Consider the following 19,034-nt stretch of genomic DNA (forward strand, 5'->3'; position numbering starts at 1 on the left):
CGAAGTATTGTCGGGCTAATTTTGAAAGCGAACAGTTGCTTAAAACGTATGGGATTCCGGCTATCTCCGTTTTTTACAAGGCATCTGTCAATCTAAAATGACTTCAAGTTTCATACAGTTGAGTGAATCGCTTTTTTCTTAGAGAGTTTCGCTAGGCCGGATCTAACATTCTAGACTTATGTGTCAAAGTAGAACATTGATTAGGCTATTGGCTAGAAATTTCTCAATTATTGTTCCCAGGCATTTAAAGCGGGTCGGATCGCGGCCGGGCCGTAGAGTTACAAGTACGATATCAAGCGAATAACTTCTTAGAGATAAAGGTGAGAATATTGTGACAAGTGAATAATGATTAAGTGAGTGTAAAGTGTAATGAAAGAGTAATTAGTGTCAGTGTGTTCGTATGTGCCATATCTGTCAATTTTCTTTTGTGTGTATTTAAATCCCTCTTGTATTTTCATAATATATATCCATAGAGTTGAACGACTTTTCTAGCCTAGCTCGTAACAATACATTTTTCATTATATATCAGATTTCATTATACACTCGCATTAATCGAAAATAAAACTACTACACTATGCATTAGGTACGTATTCACTAAAACATATCCTGTATGTTCGCTGCTCAGATACCAGGCCTAGTAATGCATTCCTATAATAATAACCCATGCGTGTAACACATACACAATAACCATAGAAGTCTAACAAAGTTGAAGTTTTTATTCGTAAATACTATTATACGTCATATAAATATACTTAACATAATAATTCAATTAATTTATAAATTCATTATATCAGTAGAACGAGCGCCACCTTTAGTTTATGTTTAAAAGTGTTAAAATTTGACACCGTTGTGATATAGTCCGGGAGTTTATTATAAACCCGAGGGCTCATAGCGTGTATTGTGAGGGAAGCTTTTTACAGGCTATGTGGGACTGCATTTAGGCGATTCGCGTGTTGCAGCTGGTACTGGCTGGTGTCGCCTCTTTTTTTTATACCGGTGTAAATGAGCTCGGGCGTATAAATACAAAGGAAGAAAGCTTTCATATAGAAACACAGAATATATATAAATCCACAGTAGCCATTGTTAACGATTTGTTGTTGCATATATTACCTGACCAATGAGCATTCAGTACTGAGCGTCCGCTCACCTCACTTGGTTGACTTCCTTGTTTGCATTGTGAATATTATGAGTCTACTGGGTTATAAGGCGGACGTACAAATAATGTTCTGGTTGATGTCTCGACTGATATAACATAATATGCCAAAGTTAATATACTTACCATCTAACTGATCAAATCCAATACCGCTGTCTGGAGTGCCGCCTTCTATTTCACTCAGTGATGGCTCTTTCATGCTCGCCGATTGTTCCTATTGTCATGAAAAAATAAATTAACCTTTAGATAATAATAATAATAACAGCCTAAGGACTCCTCTGTCACAAACAGAGGAGGAAGAGACCCCCTCTGTTTGTAACGGAAAAAGATGGCCGTCCACGTACAATTCGTACAAAAAAGGTGGTCCAAGCAGAAAGGGAAAGAATTCGAAGAAACTCTGTCCGAAAGCAAAAATATCTCGGGAGATGAAGATAAGTAGCACCTAGAACCATGTCGCGTATTTTAAAGATGTGGACTTGCAGCCTATTATAATAGACGTACTGGTCATTTCTTAACTGATAATTTAAGAAAGAATAGGGTTGTAAAATCGAAACTTATTACTGAAGCGGTACACAAAGAGAGGTCACAGAAAAAAAATTGCCTTAGGTTGAGATTTTTTTTACAATTGAGCAACATTTTAACAAACAACGTGAACAAGCTGAATGTCTTGATCATCTCGTCCCTTATTTTCATAAAATAAACGGTCTTTAATTCAACAATAATAAGAGGCCAGCCATAAATTACATTACAAGTTAATAGGGGGATACGGTCGACGAATAGTGACATCTCAATTTTCAAAATATAATCTTTTATATCTAAGTATTACAAGTTACAACACTAAATTTAAACTGCCTACCTACACACTACAACCAATAAAAACCTACCAACTAAACTTGCGAACATAATTTTTTTTTAATGTTTTGTAAATTTTCCTACCTTCGTTTGATTTAACGTTGATTTAATTGCTTGTAGAATTTATTTTTTTACAATAAATAATTTTGAAACACCGCTGTTCAAATTTCACAAATTTCTAAATGTAGAATTGCGAAATATGTGACATCACACTATGTATGGAGGTAAATTAATGGATGGCCCATAATAACAAGCGTATTGATCTGATGATGACTTCTATAGTTACCTGATAACTTAACATGGAGCTATTTGAGTCCTCTTCGTCAGAACTTAGTGTTAGAATAACTGGCTCCGGGTCTGGTTGTTTTCCTCGAGGCTTTCTTACTCTTGCTGGCTTCTTGTCATGTGCACCCTAAATCCACATAAAAATATATTATGTAATGCAAAATTTAACTCATACATTTGTACTCTTTAACAATTAACTTCTATTGTTATTAAATAAAGTTATCTCATTTTGACAGTGAAAGATAGCAAAGTCAGAATCAGAATATCTTTATTCAATAAAATATCGAGGATCACATTGAATCGTCACAAAATAAATTATTCTAATATACAAAAATACAAAGTTGTATCCATAATTATACTATTGCACTATATTATACAAAAACTAGTCATAACTCTACACCGGTTTACAAGAACCTAAGATATTGTCGAGCTGTCATTGCGAGATGGAGCGACATCTGGCCAAGCTATCTTGGCATTTATAAAATCATCTATTCTTTAATAGGCTTCCTTAATTAATTGTTTTTTAATATAAGATTTGAAATGACGAATTGATAGCTCTGTCACTTTTGATGGGAGTTTGTTATAGAAACGCACAGAGTTTCCCATGAAAGTCAAGTAAGTCTATTAATAACATTGCTCCAACCATTAATGACCACAGAGTACAGAGAGAAAACCAGTATTGAAAGTCGGACAGTTCCGTACACACTTGGTAGATATTTTTTCACTTTTTCTTCGTTTTTTATGAGATGTTTCATTTCTATAGCGCATGGGCTCATGCAGCAGCCCATGCGCTATAGAAATGCTAGTAGTTATATGTGTGGTATGTTGTGGTTTTGATAAGATTATTTATACTATTATTTGATTACAAATACAATATAAAAGACCATTGCTTTAATTAGCTAGCTACTATTAACTAGCTAGATCTAAACTTGGAACTGAAAGTTAAAATAGGTCTATTACATATGAGAGCGAGTGAGACAGATATACTAAAAACTGTATTACAGTCGTCCACCGCGTCGCTGGGAGGACCAGGTTGAGCTGGTTGGCCCCAGTTCAAGTAAGAAAGAAAGACATGAGGCGTCTGTTTACCTTGCGAAAAATTTATTAGGACTTAGGCCTGCAAGCAAAATTACCTAAGGCTGCTTAAATTGCGAAGACATGTTTTTTGGAACATTACATATTTAAATAACATAAAATATTTATATGGTAGTAAAACTTTGACACAAACAGTTCAGTTCGAAAAACTGTCTGCCTATCAAAGGTTTTAACTAGGTATTAAGTGTAAGGTAAAACTTATTGAGTGGGTGATCAGTAGAAGTTTAGTTATAGAATAGCTAAATTAACTTTAAAACTAGTGTTATATATTAATACAGATTCGTATTAATGTAGGCATTGCCTAATTGCATATAGATAGAATGCACGCCCGAGGCAAAAAGATTGCAAAAAAGATCACTCAAGAGACTCAGTTAGGATTCATAATGAGACATTAAAAAGCTACAGTACTCACCGTTTTACTATTTAATGATTTTATTGTGTTCTTCAACAAATTCAATTTGATTCCTTCGCATGATCTGTCAACAAATATTATTATAATTAATTCATCTTAATACTTATGTGGCGATATGTATATTATCAAACTTATAATAATAGTATATGAAAATATATAGCCTATCTATCTTATTATATTTATGAACATAAAATATATATCAAGAACATTATTATATATTAAACATGTACATATTTACTATAATAATATATAAGTACAGATTATAAATAACACTATATACTATACATACATTATCCACCACATATAATAATTACTTTGCCACATTTGTCGTACCGATTAATTTTAAGGTGACTTGATGCATCGTGTCGTCTGCTGTGAAGGCCTGCGGTAGCATCGAGAACAATGGGACAAAGGAATGCAGTACAACGACTAGCGACGCGCCGGCAGCCGGCACCCGAAGACAGTGCGCCCCGAACCTTCGACGCACGCGCACGTTACCTTTGCTTTCGCTAACGCTTCTCGTTTACTCACGTTACCCCTAGTTTAACTACTTCTCATTTCTTGTTTAGTGTACCTTCTGTTCTATATAGTGTTAACTACATACCTGTATCATATTGTGGTGTTAAGTGTAAATTATATATACATAAACTTATCTGAAGCTAATTCGGGCTAATTATTTATATCATCTACTTATATAGGGGTATATGTATAGGGTTTTGAAATACATATACCCCATTCATATAAGTGTCTCGTCAAAGTACAGTCGACTTTCGACAATTTGAAGCTCAAGAGGACAGAGATCAATTTCAAATTTCCAAGAGTTCAAAATAACAAGTGTTTAATTGACCACTACTGGGAGGGTGGGACTCAAGTAAAAGAATTTCATGAAAATTAGTTTTTTTTAATGAAAATAAGGTACGAGACGAGCAGGACGTTCAGCTGATGGTAATTGATACGCCCTACAATGCAGTGCCATTCAGGATTCTTGAAAAAACCAAAAACTCTGAGCGACACTACAATTGCGCTCGTCACCTTGACACTTATGTCTAAGACTTAACATCTAATGTTAAGTCTCATTTGCCCAGTAAATTCATTAGCTACGGCGCCCTTCAGACCGGAACACAGCAATGTTTACACATTACTGCTTCACGGCAGAAATAGACGCTGTTGTGGTACCCATAATCTAGCCGGCTTCCTGTGCAAAAGAGCCTCTAATTGGTAATTTATTTATTTCGTGATTTATTATTTCTATATTATTATTATTATTATGTATAATTAACAAATAAATACAGTAATTCAATTTTTCACAAAATTTCTAATTAGGAGAGGGAAGCAAATTATCGAGAGATCAAATAAACGAGTGTCAAACTATCGAGAGTCGACTGTACGACAGTACTTATCCTCACAGGCCTATAATACAGATCATCAACTGTTATTGGCTGTTTGCTAAACCTTAACACGTAATAATCACGTGATTGTTGGCCGCAAATGCTACCAGAACCTTGTTTCCAGGACTAAATGCCATACCTACTTTAAATAAAGCTAATACATATCATAAAAAGACTTGTATTTTCGTATCTCTTATATAAAGCATTGTCCAAACATGAATGCGAACCGAACCGAAATGAAAGAATGGAGAACCGAACCAAACTGAAAGCATGGAGAATGCGAACCGAAGCGGAGACGTCAAACTAAGTACACAGCAAACCGAAGCGAAGCGCGACGCCACTCGTGTCAAAGTTTTGTAAATAAACACATCCGTCGCACTTCGCTCTTGCTTCGCGTCTTGCATTTGTAACGTACTTTTATGAAACTTAATATAATTAAATATAAACACATATAATAGAACTAAGTATAATTAATAATAGCCATAAAATTTACTACGGATCTCTAAATCCATCACCTTCCTCCACCCGCGACGTGTTAGACTCGGCAGTCGGCAGTGGGGACAGAATTTCTAGTCTCGAAAGAGAGCGCCAGTTCCTTGGCTGCGCGAACCAACTACATTGTTCTCGTGCCATTATAATACTTGAATAACTACAACTTTCATATATTTTTTACACGTTATTACATTAACATACTATTTAAAAAACTATTAAATAAATAAAGTCACTGTTCCCATCTAGGGTAAGTTGTGCAAATAGTTATACATTATAGTTTATTGTATTTTAATTAATATTCTGCTTGCTTTTTGAAGCTAAGAGTCTCATGGCGCGTTAGAAAATTTCCGTTAGCTGTTATTATTGCTGTTGCAATAAATACTTCTCAGATTAATATTAGTATAATTTAGTTTGTTAGCTTTAGTAATATGATTTAAATATTAGTGTATGTTTTTTCAATAATATTAAAATGTGTTTTGATTAATGCTTGGTTCTCTAAATAGATTCTTTTGATATATTGCTTTTTCTAGCTATGTAACCATTGCTGATTTTAATTTATATATGCCACCACGATTTTCTTCCCTTGTGCTAGCTGGGCGTAGATTGCCTCTGGATTGCCTTAAGCTCCGCGTAGGTTTTCCAACAGTACAAAAGTTATAGCTGTGTGATAATTGTGGCAATCATTAAAGGAACACTGTTGGACTTCTATACCTGTCCTACTTCGTATGCCACAGTTCTGAACCTGGATCCGGACAACACAGTGAAGTCACACGTGTCAGGAGATTGGGAACCGAAGGGGCGTACGGTATTCCTGGGACCGAGACTCTGCGAGCAAATTATGACCTCGGCTTCACCCTCGAACTCTTAAAATCTTTATTAAATATAATTTAAATATAGTTTTAAAAATTGCCACGTTGTTGTTATTTCTATCAACCGCGCAAATAGCTACGTGACACATTCGCTCTCTGTTTGACGTCGTGCATACAAAGCCAGGCAATACAACTATCTCGCTCACGCCTTTGGTTTGTCGTGGCGTCACAAGCCTTTCGGTTCGCCAAGTATTCGGTTTGCTTTCGCTTTTCTATCTGACTAGATTCAAACGATACTATACATAACAAATTGAAAACGCTTCGCCACGCTTTCGCTTCGCTGTCAAACGACAATAGCTTAAAAAAGAATCTCTCAATTTAACTAATTATTAAAGAGCGACTTACGTAGGCTTATCTGAGTTCGTCTTATCTATGTCTTTCTTTTTTAGTTCTACTTTTTTAATTGCTATCGGTACACCTTTCGGCTCCTCTGTAAATACCCTCCGACATCTGTAACATACAAAACTTCTTAGTAAAATATAAAAATAAACAAGATTTTAATAGCTCTTAGCAAAAAATATATAATTAAACAAAATATACTAAAACAATATACTATCCCTAAAACTATCTCTTACTTGAGATAAAAAATCGTAACTATACTTGACTTTTCTGTCCCAATAAACTTATTGACTGTAACTCACCTTATCCGTACACGCTGTCTGTCAATGGGACGACGTATAGCTTACCAGCGATACAAGTTTGTATCGAAATTGCAATTCACGCGTCCCAATATAAGGCGATAACAATGACTTATCGGGTATATTGGGACAGATTTTTGACAGCTAATTACTGACAGTAGAAGGTAGTAATTTACCTCTATCTGTAGATAGTATATTGGAAACGGCCGTAAAAGATTCAATTTCAAGATACCATACCTTTGACATCTGCTAAAATCTGAGCCAGTGTATCCGCAGAACTTGCAGACGGCAAGCATTCCTTCTACGAAGCGAGGCGGTGGCGACCGCGGGGATTCCGGACTATTGGTAACTAAAAAGAAGAAAACTATTACATAAACAAATCAAATTATAGATAAACTTTTCATCAAAAATTTAAACGATTGATCGTTGACGGTTGATCATTGAAGAACGCGCATTTACTTTGCACGTGAGAACTTAAATTGCAGCAATGAACTCTTTTTCTGACAAGAGTAAGATCATGGTGTATAGCAACGACAGAAGAAAGAAGGTGTATCGAAGAGAGGTGGAGCGTTTTGCACAGTGCATCATGGACGTCATGGTCATTTCGGGAGGCATAATCGCTGATGGAAAAATTTAACTTGCTTTTCTATCTGGACCTCGCTAACCTTCATTAAATGTTTATCTGGAACCTCGTTTGGAACCCTAGGGACATATTTTCGTTACTTTTAAAATTACCGCGCGAATAGCCAATTGGTCACAAAAAAGGTATTACATAATATAATATAGAAGTAGATAATATTAGATTGTCAAAATCGTAAATGTCCTAATTGGGACGGACTTTGGCAGTGCATAGCATTTGTTTTCCAGCTAGTGACATATTAAACTAGCTAACTTCTTTTAATCACGCTATCCTTTTTACAGCATTTGAATGTGTCTGCGCGGAATTAAACAAATCGATATTTTAATAATATTGATAATAGAACCGACACCCTGATGAAGAACCTCTGAATGGTCCGAAACTAGTTGGTACCGACACCGACAAAAATGTGAGTAAAGTCGTATTTATAGATAATTTGATAATAAACCTATTTATTATCCATTGAAGGCACAATACAAGGCATATTTGTTGTTATTTCAAAAGGTATTGTCACTTAGAAAATACCTTTGAGAAGTATTTGCAAACAATGTATATTTATAGCCAGGGAGCGTACATTTCATGGCCGTTTCGTCATAATGACGTATTAATATAAACACACAGGACACACAGGATGTTTCAAAAAACGTAGTGACAGACAGTCTATCAACGTTTGATACTAACATAATACTTTCTGAAATATAAAAAATAAGTATTTAATGGGACGGTAACAAAATGCGTTAGTTATAAATTATAACTAATTAATTTATTTCTAAATAACACGCATAATTAAATGAAGATATAGTCATGAAAACCAACAATTCGTTTTTTTCCATCCTTTATGTAGCTTGGCGTCATACGCCTGTCATCGGCATGATATGTACGCTCCCTGGTTATAGCAAATGGTTTAGTCCCATCCCTATAAGTTGTCAATGTATATGAATAGGGTTCAAATTCAAAAACACTTCTATTCTATTCTATTCTTCCTACTATGGCTCCTGTGGAAGGTATACCACAAGTTTGCCAATGTCACGTTAAGGTAGACCACCAAGCTTAGAGTATTCTTTTACTAATTTTAATGGTATTGATTGGTACACTTAATTCATGTACGTCACGGAAATGACACTTATGAATGTCAAAAAAAAATATAAATAAAATAAAAATTTTGTATCATATTGAATTTACCGCTACTTCGTAAAGGGTTGAGCTAATGAGAAGAAGTAGCAAGAAACTCATTGTCACTCTTTTAAGTCAAGATTTACATTTTAATTGTTCAATTTCTACATTGCATTACCGACTGTCCAGTTTTTATTTTACCTTTGGGTTCAATACGGCTTCTCATATAAATTAAATAAAATATTATATTATAAATTTAACATACTGCTATCCGGGCATGGTGTCTTCTCTGGTGAAGGAACTTCACTACTTCGAGATGGTTGTGACATTACACTAGGGGAATTTCTAGTATTCATATCACCCACTAAGATCTGAAAAACATGTTATATTATGTCAAAAAACCATAACTGTTAGCTGTGATTTTAATTATATAAATTTTTGATACATACCGGATGATTTTCTAACATTTCTTCTATCCTAGTTGTAGAACCTATTGATACAAAATAATCTATTTCACTATTTGTGTTTTGCATACACTGTATATGAGTATCTTCTGTGAACGGGACCTCCACCTGAAACAAAATCTGTGATAAAAAAATTATTATAATTTTATCTTTAACTTATTGTAAGTAGGTAGAAATATGTGTAATTGTGACAATTGTACCAATTATAATGAAGATGTACGTGATAACACACATATAAAAAAACTGTTTTGTTGTACACGCTCATCTCTGTAACTCGATGATGTTTCATGAAACTTTCACGAATGCTTTCAGCGTAACGTAATTCCAGAAAAACATTACAAACCACAATCATGTCGAAATTGAGTTAAGAACAAAAAAAACTGGTCACGTGATTCATATTAACGGACTGACAAAAAATGGCAGCCCTACCGTCACTCTTTAAATGACATCATGACTTAGTAGCCAACCCACATGTATGGAATACACTAATATTTATAAAACTTTAAACACAAACTTTTTAAAATGCGATGTTTGTGGCTTGGAACGTTTTTCAGGAACTACGTCCAAATAGGCATCCAACAAAAGCACCCTTATTCGCGTGAACGAAGTCGCGGGCACAGCTAGTTAATAGTAATTTTCATGCACTGAAACATAAGCAAGGAACAAAAACTGTTAGAAGGGTCAAACACAAAAAGAACATAAGATTTAATAAAATAAAAATATCATCCAAACAAAACTCATAACTAAGTAAAATTGAAAAAAATTGGCCCCTTACCTGTTCCAGCACTTCCTGCAGTGTACAACTTTCTTTAGGTAGTGTAAAAGTTATAAGTCTTTGTTCACCATTTTGCAGAAATATTAACATTTTCGCAGATTGTGGCTCCGAAGATTGTTCCGAAGGTCCACTTACAGCCTCATTATTGTCTAAAAATAATATTAATAGAAAATTATCAAAAAGTGGATTATGTGCAGCCCTAAGAATTTTTATGGAAAAAATAATTATATTCTCTAAAAACATTTTTAATTGATATGAATTTTATAAAGTAAATTAATGACAGAGAGGCTGAAAAGAGCAAAACAAAATTGGTTATGTTATATCTATATTTAATTTACCTGGTAGACCTGTCTGTTGATTGGTTTGCATAGGAGGTACCCTTTGGACGGGCCTCTGTTGTTCTTTACTTTTTACTAACGTTTGTCGTCCAGTATCTCTAAAAATGTAAAATAAAAATCCTGTATTATCACTTTCATGTCAAAAAATGTTGATAAAATGAAAATAATCACAACCTTGGCTGTTGTTGTAACTGCTGTTGCTGTTGTTGTTCTTGTTGCTGATGCTGTTGAAGTAAATGCTGAGTCAAAGCGCGGGACGATTGTAATCTCCTATATTCCGCAACAGTAATCCTCTGTCCGTTTGACAATGTAATAACTTGTCTTTTCTCCTCAGGATTTTCAGGCTGCATCAACAACTGACTTATCTGACTAACTGCATGGGGCTGATGTTGAGGCTGTATGTGTTGGTTTTCAAAGGTTACATGTTGCTGTTGAAAATTTTGTTGTGGATTAAAATTTACTTGAATACCACTATTTGTTGGACGAGGTGCCACTGTTCCTTGCCGGACAGGGGAAAGCGATTGATACTGCTGCTTGTTGACATTGTCAGTTACTATATTCTTTTGAACTATTGCTGCTGTTATACTCTCTTCTAGATCATCCATTTCGTTAGCATTGTTAGGTTGCACTACAACTTTTTTCACTTGCTGGATCTGTTGCAGTTGTTGGGAAGACATGTTTTGTTGAACATTTATTGTGTTCGGTTGAGGTAGAGTTATGTTATTTTGGCTAGTTTGTGCAACATTTTGGTGGGAGAGATTTGCCTGGGACATGTTTTGTGTCACGATGGTACCCTGTGGTGTGATTATTCGTGCGGTAGGACCATGACCTTGACTTTGGTGATTTAATAGGAGTTGCTGTGAACAAAACATATATATATATACTAGCTGACCTGACAGACGTTGTTCTATAGATAATAAAAAAAATACTGTTTTATAGATATTTGCCAATAATATTTCAAAACATCAAGAATTATTTCGTAAAAAATGTTCCCCCTAGAAAACAAATATTACAAATAAAAATAATTATGGGTCCCATTTCGAGAAAAAATCTAACCTATCTCTCAAGTTGGACTAAACTGCACTCCATGAACTAATTCCCATTAAAATCCGTTCATAAGTTTAGGAGTCCATCGCGGACAAACAACGTGACATGTAATTTATATATATTAAGATAGAGATACAAAACAGTTGTGAAACATACATAAGATGAAGCTCGCCTCTCAGAGGGGTACGCAGAGACTATGGACAAACATTTGCCACAGTCCTTACATCTGTAGCTTCTTCTACTCACATCAACCTTTTCATACAGTCTCTTATTCGTCGTACTATGACCTCGGCCATAATCAGTGCATCCCTTGATTTTCGATAGAATGTACACTTAAGTTCACCATTTATTTATTAAATTTTTACAAACTTCTCTCATACTGTTCACATTTAGTGATTAAGAAACAAAGGAGTTTGCGGATCACCTAGTAAGTGCTAACAGATCAACATAGTCCAAGTCTGTTTACATTACTTTTGAGTAATGTAATACTTTGGTATACGTTACTTAATACTCAAAAAACACTCTTATAGAAGCTGTTTTTATAAACGACAATGTGGCTTAGTGTTTAGAAATATGACACACATGGACCTTTACTTTATTGTATATCATGATAGTCATCCATCCTATAATCTTCCAATAATGGTAAAATTCACTAAGTAATGCCGTAATGTTAATAAATATAAGAACGCTTACGATTCGTTGATTTGATTGACTTAGTTGGTTTCGTTGGCCCATCGGAATTTATTAAATTTAAAGTATAACAATATCTGCCACTCGAAAAATATGGACATAATGCAAATTAAAAACAATCACTAAGTAAATCTGTAAACTGTTCAAAATAATCTAGGAATTGATCCCAAATCAGTTATTAGGAGTCGTAACTTTAAAAAAAACAAGGTACACAAAGAAGATTCGTGTTCAAAAGTCTGAACGGCTTCACAGACTATGGCAAATCCCGCGCTTACTCGCAACAAGGTGACGCTGTGTGTATGATGGGTTTTAAACATTTATTTACTTTACCGCCGGGAAGAACTATCGATTCAGTCTATTTAGAATTCTTCAGGGAGTGTCAGTTTAACATTAAGTGAGGTTGACATAATTGTTAGTTTAACTGTCAAAATTACATGTCACGTTTTTTATCATAGCAATGATGCATGCAAGATGGCATAAGTCATCGAATAAAATGGTATATAGATAAATAATTTAATGTTAATAAACTTAAAAAAAACTGTCTTGAGTTTTCATATGAAATACGAATAAACTTTTTAACGATTCTAGTATATTTTACCTGTTGAACAGAAAGTTTCAATTGGTTTAACTGTTGAACTTGTTGCTGCGTAACTTGCTGACTGAGTATGTGTTGTGGCAGTTGTTGTGTTTGTTGCTGCTGCTGTTGGAGTTGTGGTTGCTGTTGCTGCTGCGGTTGCTGTTGTTGTAGTTGTTGTTGTTGTTGTTGTTGTAGAGCTAGTTGCTATTAAAAATTTATAATTTCATTAGACTGGCCGCACTTAGTATTGTTATATTATAGTTTATATAGTTTCAGAAATGTAAACAGATGAATATTGATAATACAACTAATAAAATGCTCAAACTTGAATACTTATTTTCTTGAAAACAAGCAATAATCAGTAGTATAATAACATACTTTTTGTTATGTTTTTAAAGTAATAACCCACACTTCTAGGATTAAAACACAAATATAATGTTGATAAAATTTTGTTTTCAAATTTAGATTTGCAGCATCTCAAGTAAATTTCCTAATATGCAAATATAGGGGTTGAGCAGGTTATCAACTGTTAAGTGGATCCTGTAGATAAAGCCACAACCTGAGAGTTGAACAAAGCATACAAGATTTTATGACGATACGTCAGCCGAACGGTTAGCTCAGTTGGAAGAGCATTGGCACAGAACGCCAGAGAACGTAGGTTCGAGTCCCGCATCGTTCATAAAATTTTGTTTTATAATTTATTTGAATATTGATAATACCTATGTTATACGATATACTAATAAAATGCTCAAACTGAATACTTTTTTCTTGAAATCAAGCAATATCCAAGGTGACGAGCGCAATTGTAGTGCCGCTCAGAATTTTTGGGTTTTTCAAGAATCCTGAGCGGCAATGCATTGTTATGTGTAGGACGTATCAATTACCATCAGCTGAACGTCCTGCTCGACTCGTCCTTTATTTCCATTAAAAAAATGATGAGTAGTATAATAACATACTTGATTTAAGGGCGTCCGCGGTCTAGGCGGCCTATGTTGTTGTTGCACGGCATGCGTGTTCAGCACCCGGGGCGATGGAGTACGCGGCGATGCGGCTCGGGGGACGCGGTTACGTACCGCTGCCGCTACTATCGCCGGGCTCATCGATGCGCCTACTACACCACTGCTGCTTGCACTAACTTGACCCTGAAACAATACAAGTATTATCTTAGATATACTATATATTTAACATTCATTAGACAGAACACTTCGACATAACATTAGATAAGCATCGTTAATTTGCTCCTGAGAATTGAAGAGTTCCGTTACTTTGTAATGGATCCCGTAATCAGAACCAACGAATTCGTGATTAATTTTAAAATCCAAGATGGCCGCTGCGCAAAATTATGATCCCAACAATAGGGCATAATATATAGAGCAGTCATTAGCAAATTTTTCATGCAATATTGTAAAGTCATTCAAAATTCTCTCTCTAATTTCTGGTCAACTAAAGAAGGAATTGTCACTTTTATGGCCATTTGATGGCACTTAACATTAGGTATCTAGACATGCTTTTTCTTTATTTTACACCAATCTAATGAATCCATGGAGTCTAAATACGTAAATAAGAGCACCCAAACTCATGAATATATATTATATAAACTGTAACTAACTTGTTGTAACTGATTATGGGTGAGAAGACGAGGCACTTGAAGAGGTTGGGTTGTATTCAATGCAGCTCGCATAGGAGGTCGTCTCGGTCGGACTGTTCTTACGGGTGTCCTTACGAGAGTCACTCCAGCAGGCGCGGTGAGTGCTTGATTCAATAACCGTGGAGGAACCGAGCGTGTTGGAGTTCCCTGTAAAAAATAATTAATACATTCAATAAAAGCAATGAAAACGGCGTAGCTGTTAGTTTGAATACAGCAAAGGACTTTAAATGAGCATGGCACAAAGAGCTAACAAAACCTACACACACTTCACAAAGATTCCCGTATCACACACCGCTTGCAACGCGGAGCTGTTTGAATTGTCGAGAATCCAGTGCGTGCGTGTGAACGGCTAGGTCACTTGGCGTTGCGAGGAGACGTCACTTTTTTTTTTATGGAATAGGAGGACAAACGATTGTACGGGTCACCTGGTGTTAAGTGCAACACCAGAGGAATCACAAGAGCGTTGCCGGCCTTTAAGTAAGGTGTACACGCTTTTTTTGAAGTTCCCCATGTCGTATAGTCCCGGAAACACCGCACAATGAAGCTCATTCCACAGCTTTGTAGTACGAGGGAGAAAGCTCCTTGAAAACCGCACTGTGAAGGACCGCCACACATCCAGATGGTGGGGATGATATCCTAAGTTGTGGCGTGTCGTGCGAAGATGGAATTCGGCGGCAGGAATCAGGTTAAACAGCTCTTCGGAAATCTCCCCGTGATAAATGCGGTAGAAGACACACAATGAAGCGAGAGATCCAGCCGTTCACAGAGCACTGAGTCCCCGACAATTCGAGCTGCTCTACGTTGCACGCAGTCAAATGGATCGAACTGATACTGGGGTGCGCCAGACCAGAGATGACATGACAGCAACTGCCGCCGAATGAATGAAAGACCAGCGGTCTTTTAGAAAAGTGTATGTGCCAATGGTGATCACCAAACATCAACATACGCTCGTTTATCCTCCTCTTCCATAAAAACAGACACAGGCAGTTATCAACTTTTGTTGGCTAACCCTTAATGCCTCCAAAACAATTCTTTCTGCATTAGAATTATTATGTCGTAAGTTGGATTTTTCGACTTAAGCCATATCTCATTGTGCTACAAATGGAATTTCTATTCATCAAAGTTATTTATTTTAATTTCATCTATAGGGCTTTATTGGTCGTTTACATTTGTTACTGATTTCTTCAACACAAATTTAGTGATTCATTTTATTTAAGAAATTGGCTTACACTTTGATTGATGTATGCTGCTTGCATCACAACTTGTTGATGTTGTATTTGTTGTGACTGAATATGTTGTTGTTGAAGTTGGTGCTGTAGTTGTTGTTGTTGCAGCTGGAATTGCTGTATTGTGTGTTGATGTTGCTGCAATTGTTGTAGAATTTGTGGCGAGGCACGAGATAGTTGTTGTGTTTGCTGAAACAATAAGTTAAAATTAACATACATTTTATAGGGGTAAAAATTCCCGTTTTTTGTAAAAAAAAAATATGTTGATTTAATCGAAACTATCCCCAATTATTATCCCCTCACTCAAATTATCTATCCCCTAACCAGGCATAGCTTGTACTTCGTATGACAGTCAATATACACACATGGACAAATTTAAGGGAACACAAAAAAATTTGACACAACAGAATATTATAGATATTTGCGACAATAGTTTATTGGTTTTTCCTTTTATTTGTTTCAAATTAAAAGGGTCGAGAAAATCAACTAAATTACGGTAAAAACCAAAAAATATGGACAAACATTTTTTATGCAACATTTTTCATTAAGTTAAGGAAAACACTTAACGTGGGTTATCATCAATACTTAGTATTGCCTCTCTTGCTCTTCGAACTGTTTCTAATCTTCCTTGGCATACTTCTTATGAAATTATCAGTAATACTGAGGGATTGCGTTCCATTCTTCTTGTAAGGCTTCGCCGTTTAAATTTTCATGATTTCGAGCAAAAAACGATACGCGATGGCATGTGGCAAGAAGGGGCCCCTCCAGCTATTGCAAGCTGAATGGGCACTTAGAATGGATGTCAGTGAATCAAACCTGTGCAGATTTTGCTATGAAGCCACTGAAGACCCCAAACACATCCTACTGGAATGCGAGGTCAACGTACTCCAAGTAGAAGATGTGCCCCACCTCCCCTCTGAGGATCCTGCTATTTTCCACATCTCATTTTTTAGATATAGGGCAGGCGCGCTTTGGCAAATATTTATTTGTTTATTAGTTTTTTTAATAAATTTTGTCAGGTATATTCTAGGTTCTATTATTTTATATATTGATAGGAAAATTAAATTGTTCATTCAGGTTAACTACCTTTAACAAACATATATCCAAGACTCAGTACAAAACTTTAAAGGTTACCACTACCACTTACACACCGGCATCATCTAAGTTGAACCAAAGGTTGGTCGTATCATGAATGCCTACATTTAATGAATGGGCTAGCAATCCAGTGGAGTGGCTGATTGAACCATGGCTGAAACTCATATATCCATACTAATATTATAAAGAGGAAATATTTGATTGTTTGTTTGCACTGAATAGGCTCCGAAGCTACTGAACCAATTAGAAAAAATCTTTCACTGTTTTTTCACACACTGGGAGGCTACAAAAAAAAACTCCAGTAATGTAACCAAAAGTGTAAAAAAATATTTAAAACTAGTAGTTGCCCGTTGCATTCACAACTAAAGGTTTTATCTCAATAAAATGTGTAATATGAGAATAATCATGACAGTTGTCATACTGAAACATGCAGGGCAAGCCTGTCAGCCATTAATTTGTCATAGCGACATCCCATTCTGAACGGACGCACGCCAAGAAAGGGAAGATATTAGTAGGATAATCTTTACATCGCGTGCGCCGCGAAAACTATTGATGATATAATAAAAATAATGTTCTACCACTTTGCAGAACACATCATTTTTTACAACAATTGTCATAAGTGTTCTCTTTTATTTTAAAATAGTACATTACGATATAAGTGCGCAGAGTAGGTCGTTGCAGGATGACCTACGTACGCACGAGTATCGTATACTATTTTTCCTATTAATTTGCGCAAAGTTCAACCACTATAATTATTTTCAAACATTCCCGCACGCTCACCACATTTCCGCACGCTCAGCTACATTCCCGCACGTTCGTGTCAACGTGTGGGAAACTGGTACTTTGCGAACGCAAATGCATGCGCAAAATCGAACTTTGTGCACGATGTTAGGAAAATTCAATTAAAATGCCACTACAACGTGCTCAGTCCTGGGTGTAGGCTAAGTCGCGAGGTGAAACGCAAATGCAACAAAACCCTTTTGAAATTATTGATTTGAAACCACTTTCAACCATTTTCCACACACGCTGCAACCACAATCATTTCGGTTTTCGTTGAGAAATACGTTTGCATAATGAGTTCTTCAAGTGACGAAGAAATTGTGGTTATGTATTTGTATCTTCGACAAAGAAGAAGGCACAAAAGAAGAACTATGTGGATACATCCCTACATTGAGAAGAATATCAACTGTCGTATGTTTGTGGCTGCCAAAGAATTACAAGAAACTGATAGAATGCTTTATCAGTCTCAGTCTTGCGAGAGTAGCTTCATAGTGTGATATTATACAAGCAAGGATATTATTGCACTTCTAACACAAGTTTAATGTTGGTTTGTTCGTCGTCGGCCATTTTGTAAAAAAGACGCCAAGAGTTTCCTGCACGCCGGTTTCACAACGCGTTTCAAACTGGTAGAAACTTAAATGCAACTCAAAAGTAACTAGTAGTTGCAGTTTCGTTGCATTTGCGTTTCACCGTGTGTTCTGGGCCTTAGTATTATAGAAAACTTGACTTACATTTTGATTGGCGTGTTGCTGAGGCGATTGCGACGGCGGCGTTGGTGGGGGTGGCGGGGGTGGGGGCTGCGGCGGTGGTTGTTGTCCCGGGTGAAGCACAGGTTGTGATAACACTTGTACAGAATTCACCATCTGGTCAACCAACAAAATAGGGCTCATTATATTATTTACTAGCTGACCCGACAGACGTTGTTCTGTGTATAATAAATAAAATAATGTTTTTATATGAATTTGTCAATAATACATCATAACATCAAAAATTACTTCGTAAAATATGCACCCTGCTGTCGTAATGAAATTGTTTCACAGCACAACTGTCAAACCGTGCGTCAATAATTCTCTCATAGAAATTATGTATGGACACATCAAAGGAAAAACAAATTTGTTGTTTTTATTTAATTTAGCAGCATTTTCTTATTTATTCACCTTTTAAACCTTCTCTGGACTTCCACAAATAATTCAAGACCAAAATTAGCCAAATCGGTCCAGCCGTTCTCGAGTTTTAGCGAGACTAACGAACAGCAATTCAAGTTTATATATATAGATAAAATATCCGGACGACTGAGCCTTGCTCGGATTTTTAAGAATGTACAAAACTTGAACAAAAAGAAACTAATAGGACATCTGGATTCGAACCGGGGTCTTCTGCTTTCCGGATCATTAATGTCCCATCTGAGCTATTATATTATTGTATATAGTTGCGAAATTTACCTTTGTATTCTAATGTTA

General features: G+C 35.8%; 1 protein-coding gene across 2 annotated transcripts in view; it reads right to left on the bottom strand.

Annotated features, from left to right (window-relative positions):
• LOC126969179 (uncharacterized) overlaps positions 1 to 19,034 on the bottom strand; it is a 46,899-nt gene that overhangs the window by 20,213 nt on the left and 7,652 nt on the right. The window contains exons 4-18 of one of the 2 annotated variants that reach the window (XM_050814503.1): positions 18,306 to 18,437; positions 15,703 to 15,888; positions 14,435 to 14,620; positions 13,782 to 13,967; positions 12,847 to 13,029; positions 10,686 to 11,368; positions 10,512 to 10,609; positions 10,174 to 10,322; positions 9,384 to 9,518; positions 9,200 to 9,305; positions 7,422 to 7,533; positions 6,892 to 6,996; positions 3,798 to 3,861; positions 2,292 to 2,417; positions 1,280 to 1,367 (exon numbers count right to left, since the gene is read on the bottom strand). In XM_050814503.1, the coding sequence (XP_050670460.1) occupies positions 1,280 to 1,367; positions 2,292 to 2,417; positions 3,798 to 3,861; positions 6,892 to 6,996; positions 7,422 to 7,533; positions 9,200 to 9,305; positions 9,384 to 9,518; positions 10,174 to 10,322; positions 10,512 to 10,609; positions 10,686 to 11,368; positions 12,847 to 13,029; positions 13,782 to 13,967; positions 14,435 to 14,620; positions 15,703 to 15,888; positions 18,306 to 18,437 (2,539 nt within the window). The remainder of the gene's footprint in view (positions 1 to 1,279; positions 1,368 to 2,291; positions 2,418 to 3,797; positions 3,862 to 6,891; positions 6,997 to 7,421; positions 7,534 to 9,199; positions 9,306 to 9,383; positions 9,519 to 10,173; positions 10,323 to 10,511; positions 10,610 to 10,685; positions 11,369 to 12,846; positions 13,030 to 13,781; positions 13,968 to 14,434; positions 14,621 to 15,702; positions 15,889 to 18,305; positions 18,438 to 19,034) is intronic. The other variant, XM_050814499.1, reaches the window with a different exon arrangement.

The sequence above is a fragment of the Leptidea sinapis genome, chromosome 1 (assembly GCF_905404315.1).
Source record: "Leptidea sinapis chromosome 1, ilLepSina1.1, whole genome shotgun sequence".
Lineage (NCBI taxonomy): Eukaryota > Metazoa > Arthropoda > Insecta > Lepidoptera > Pieridae > Leptidea > Leptidea sinapis.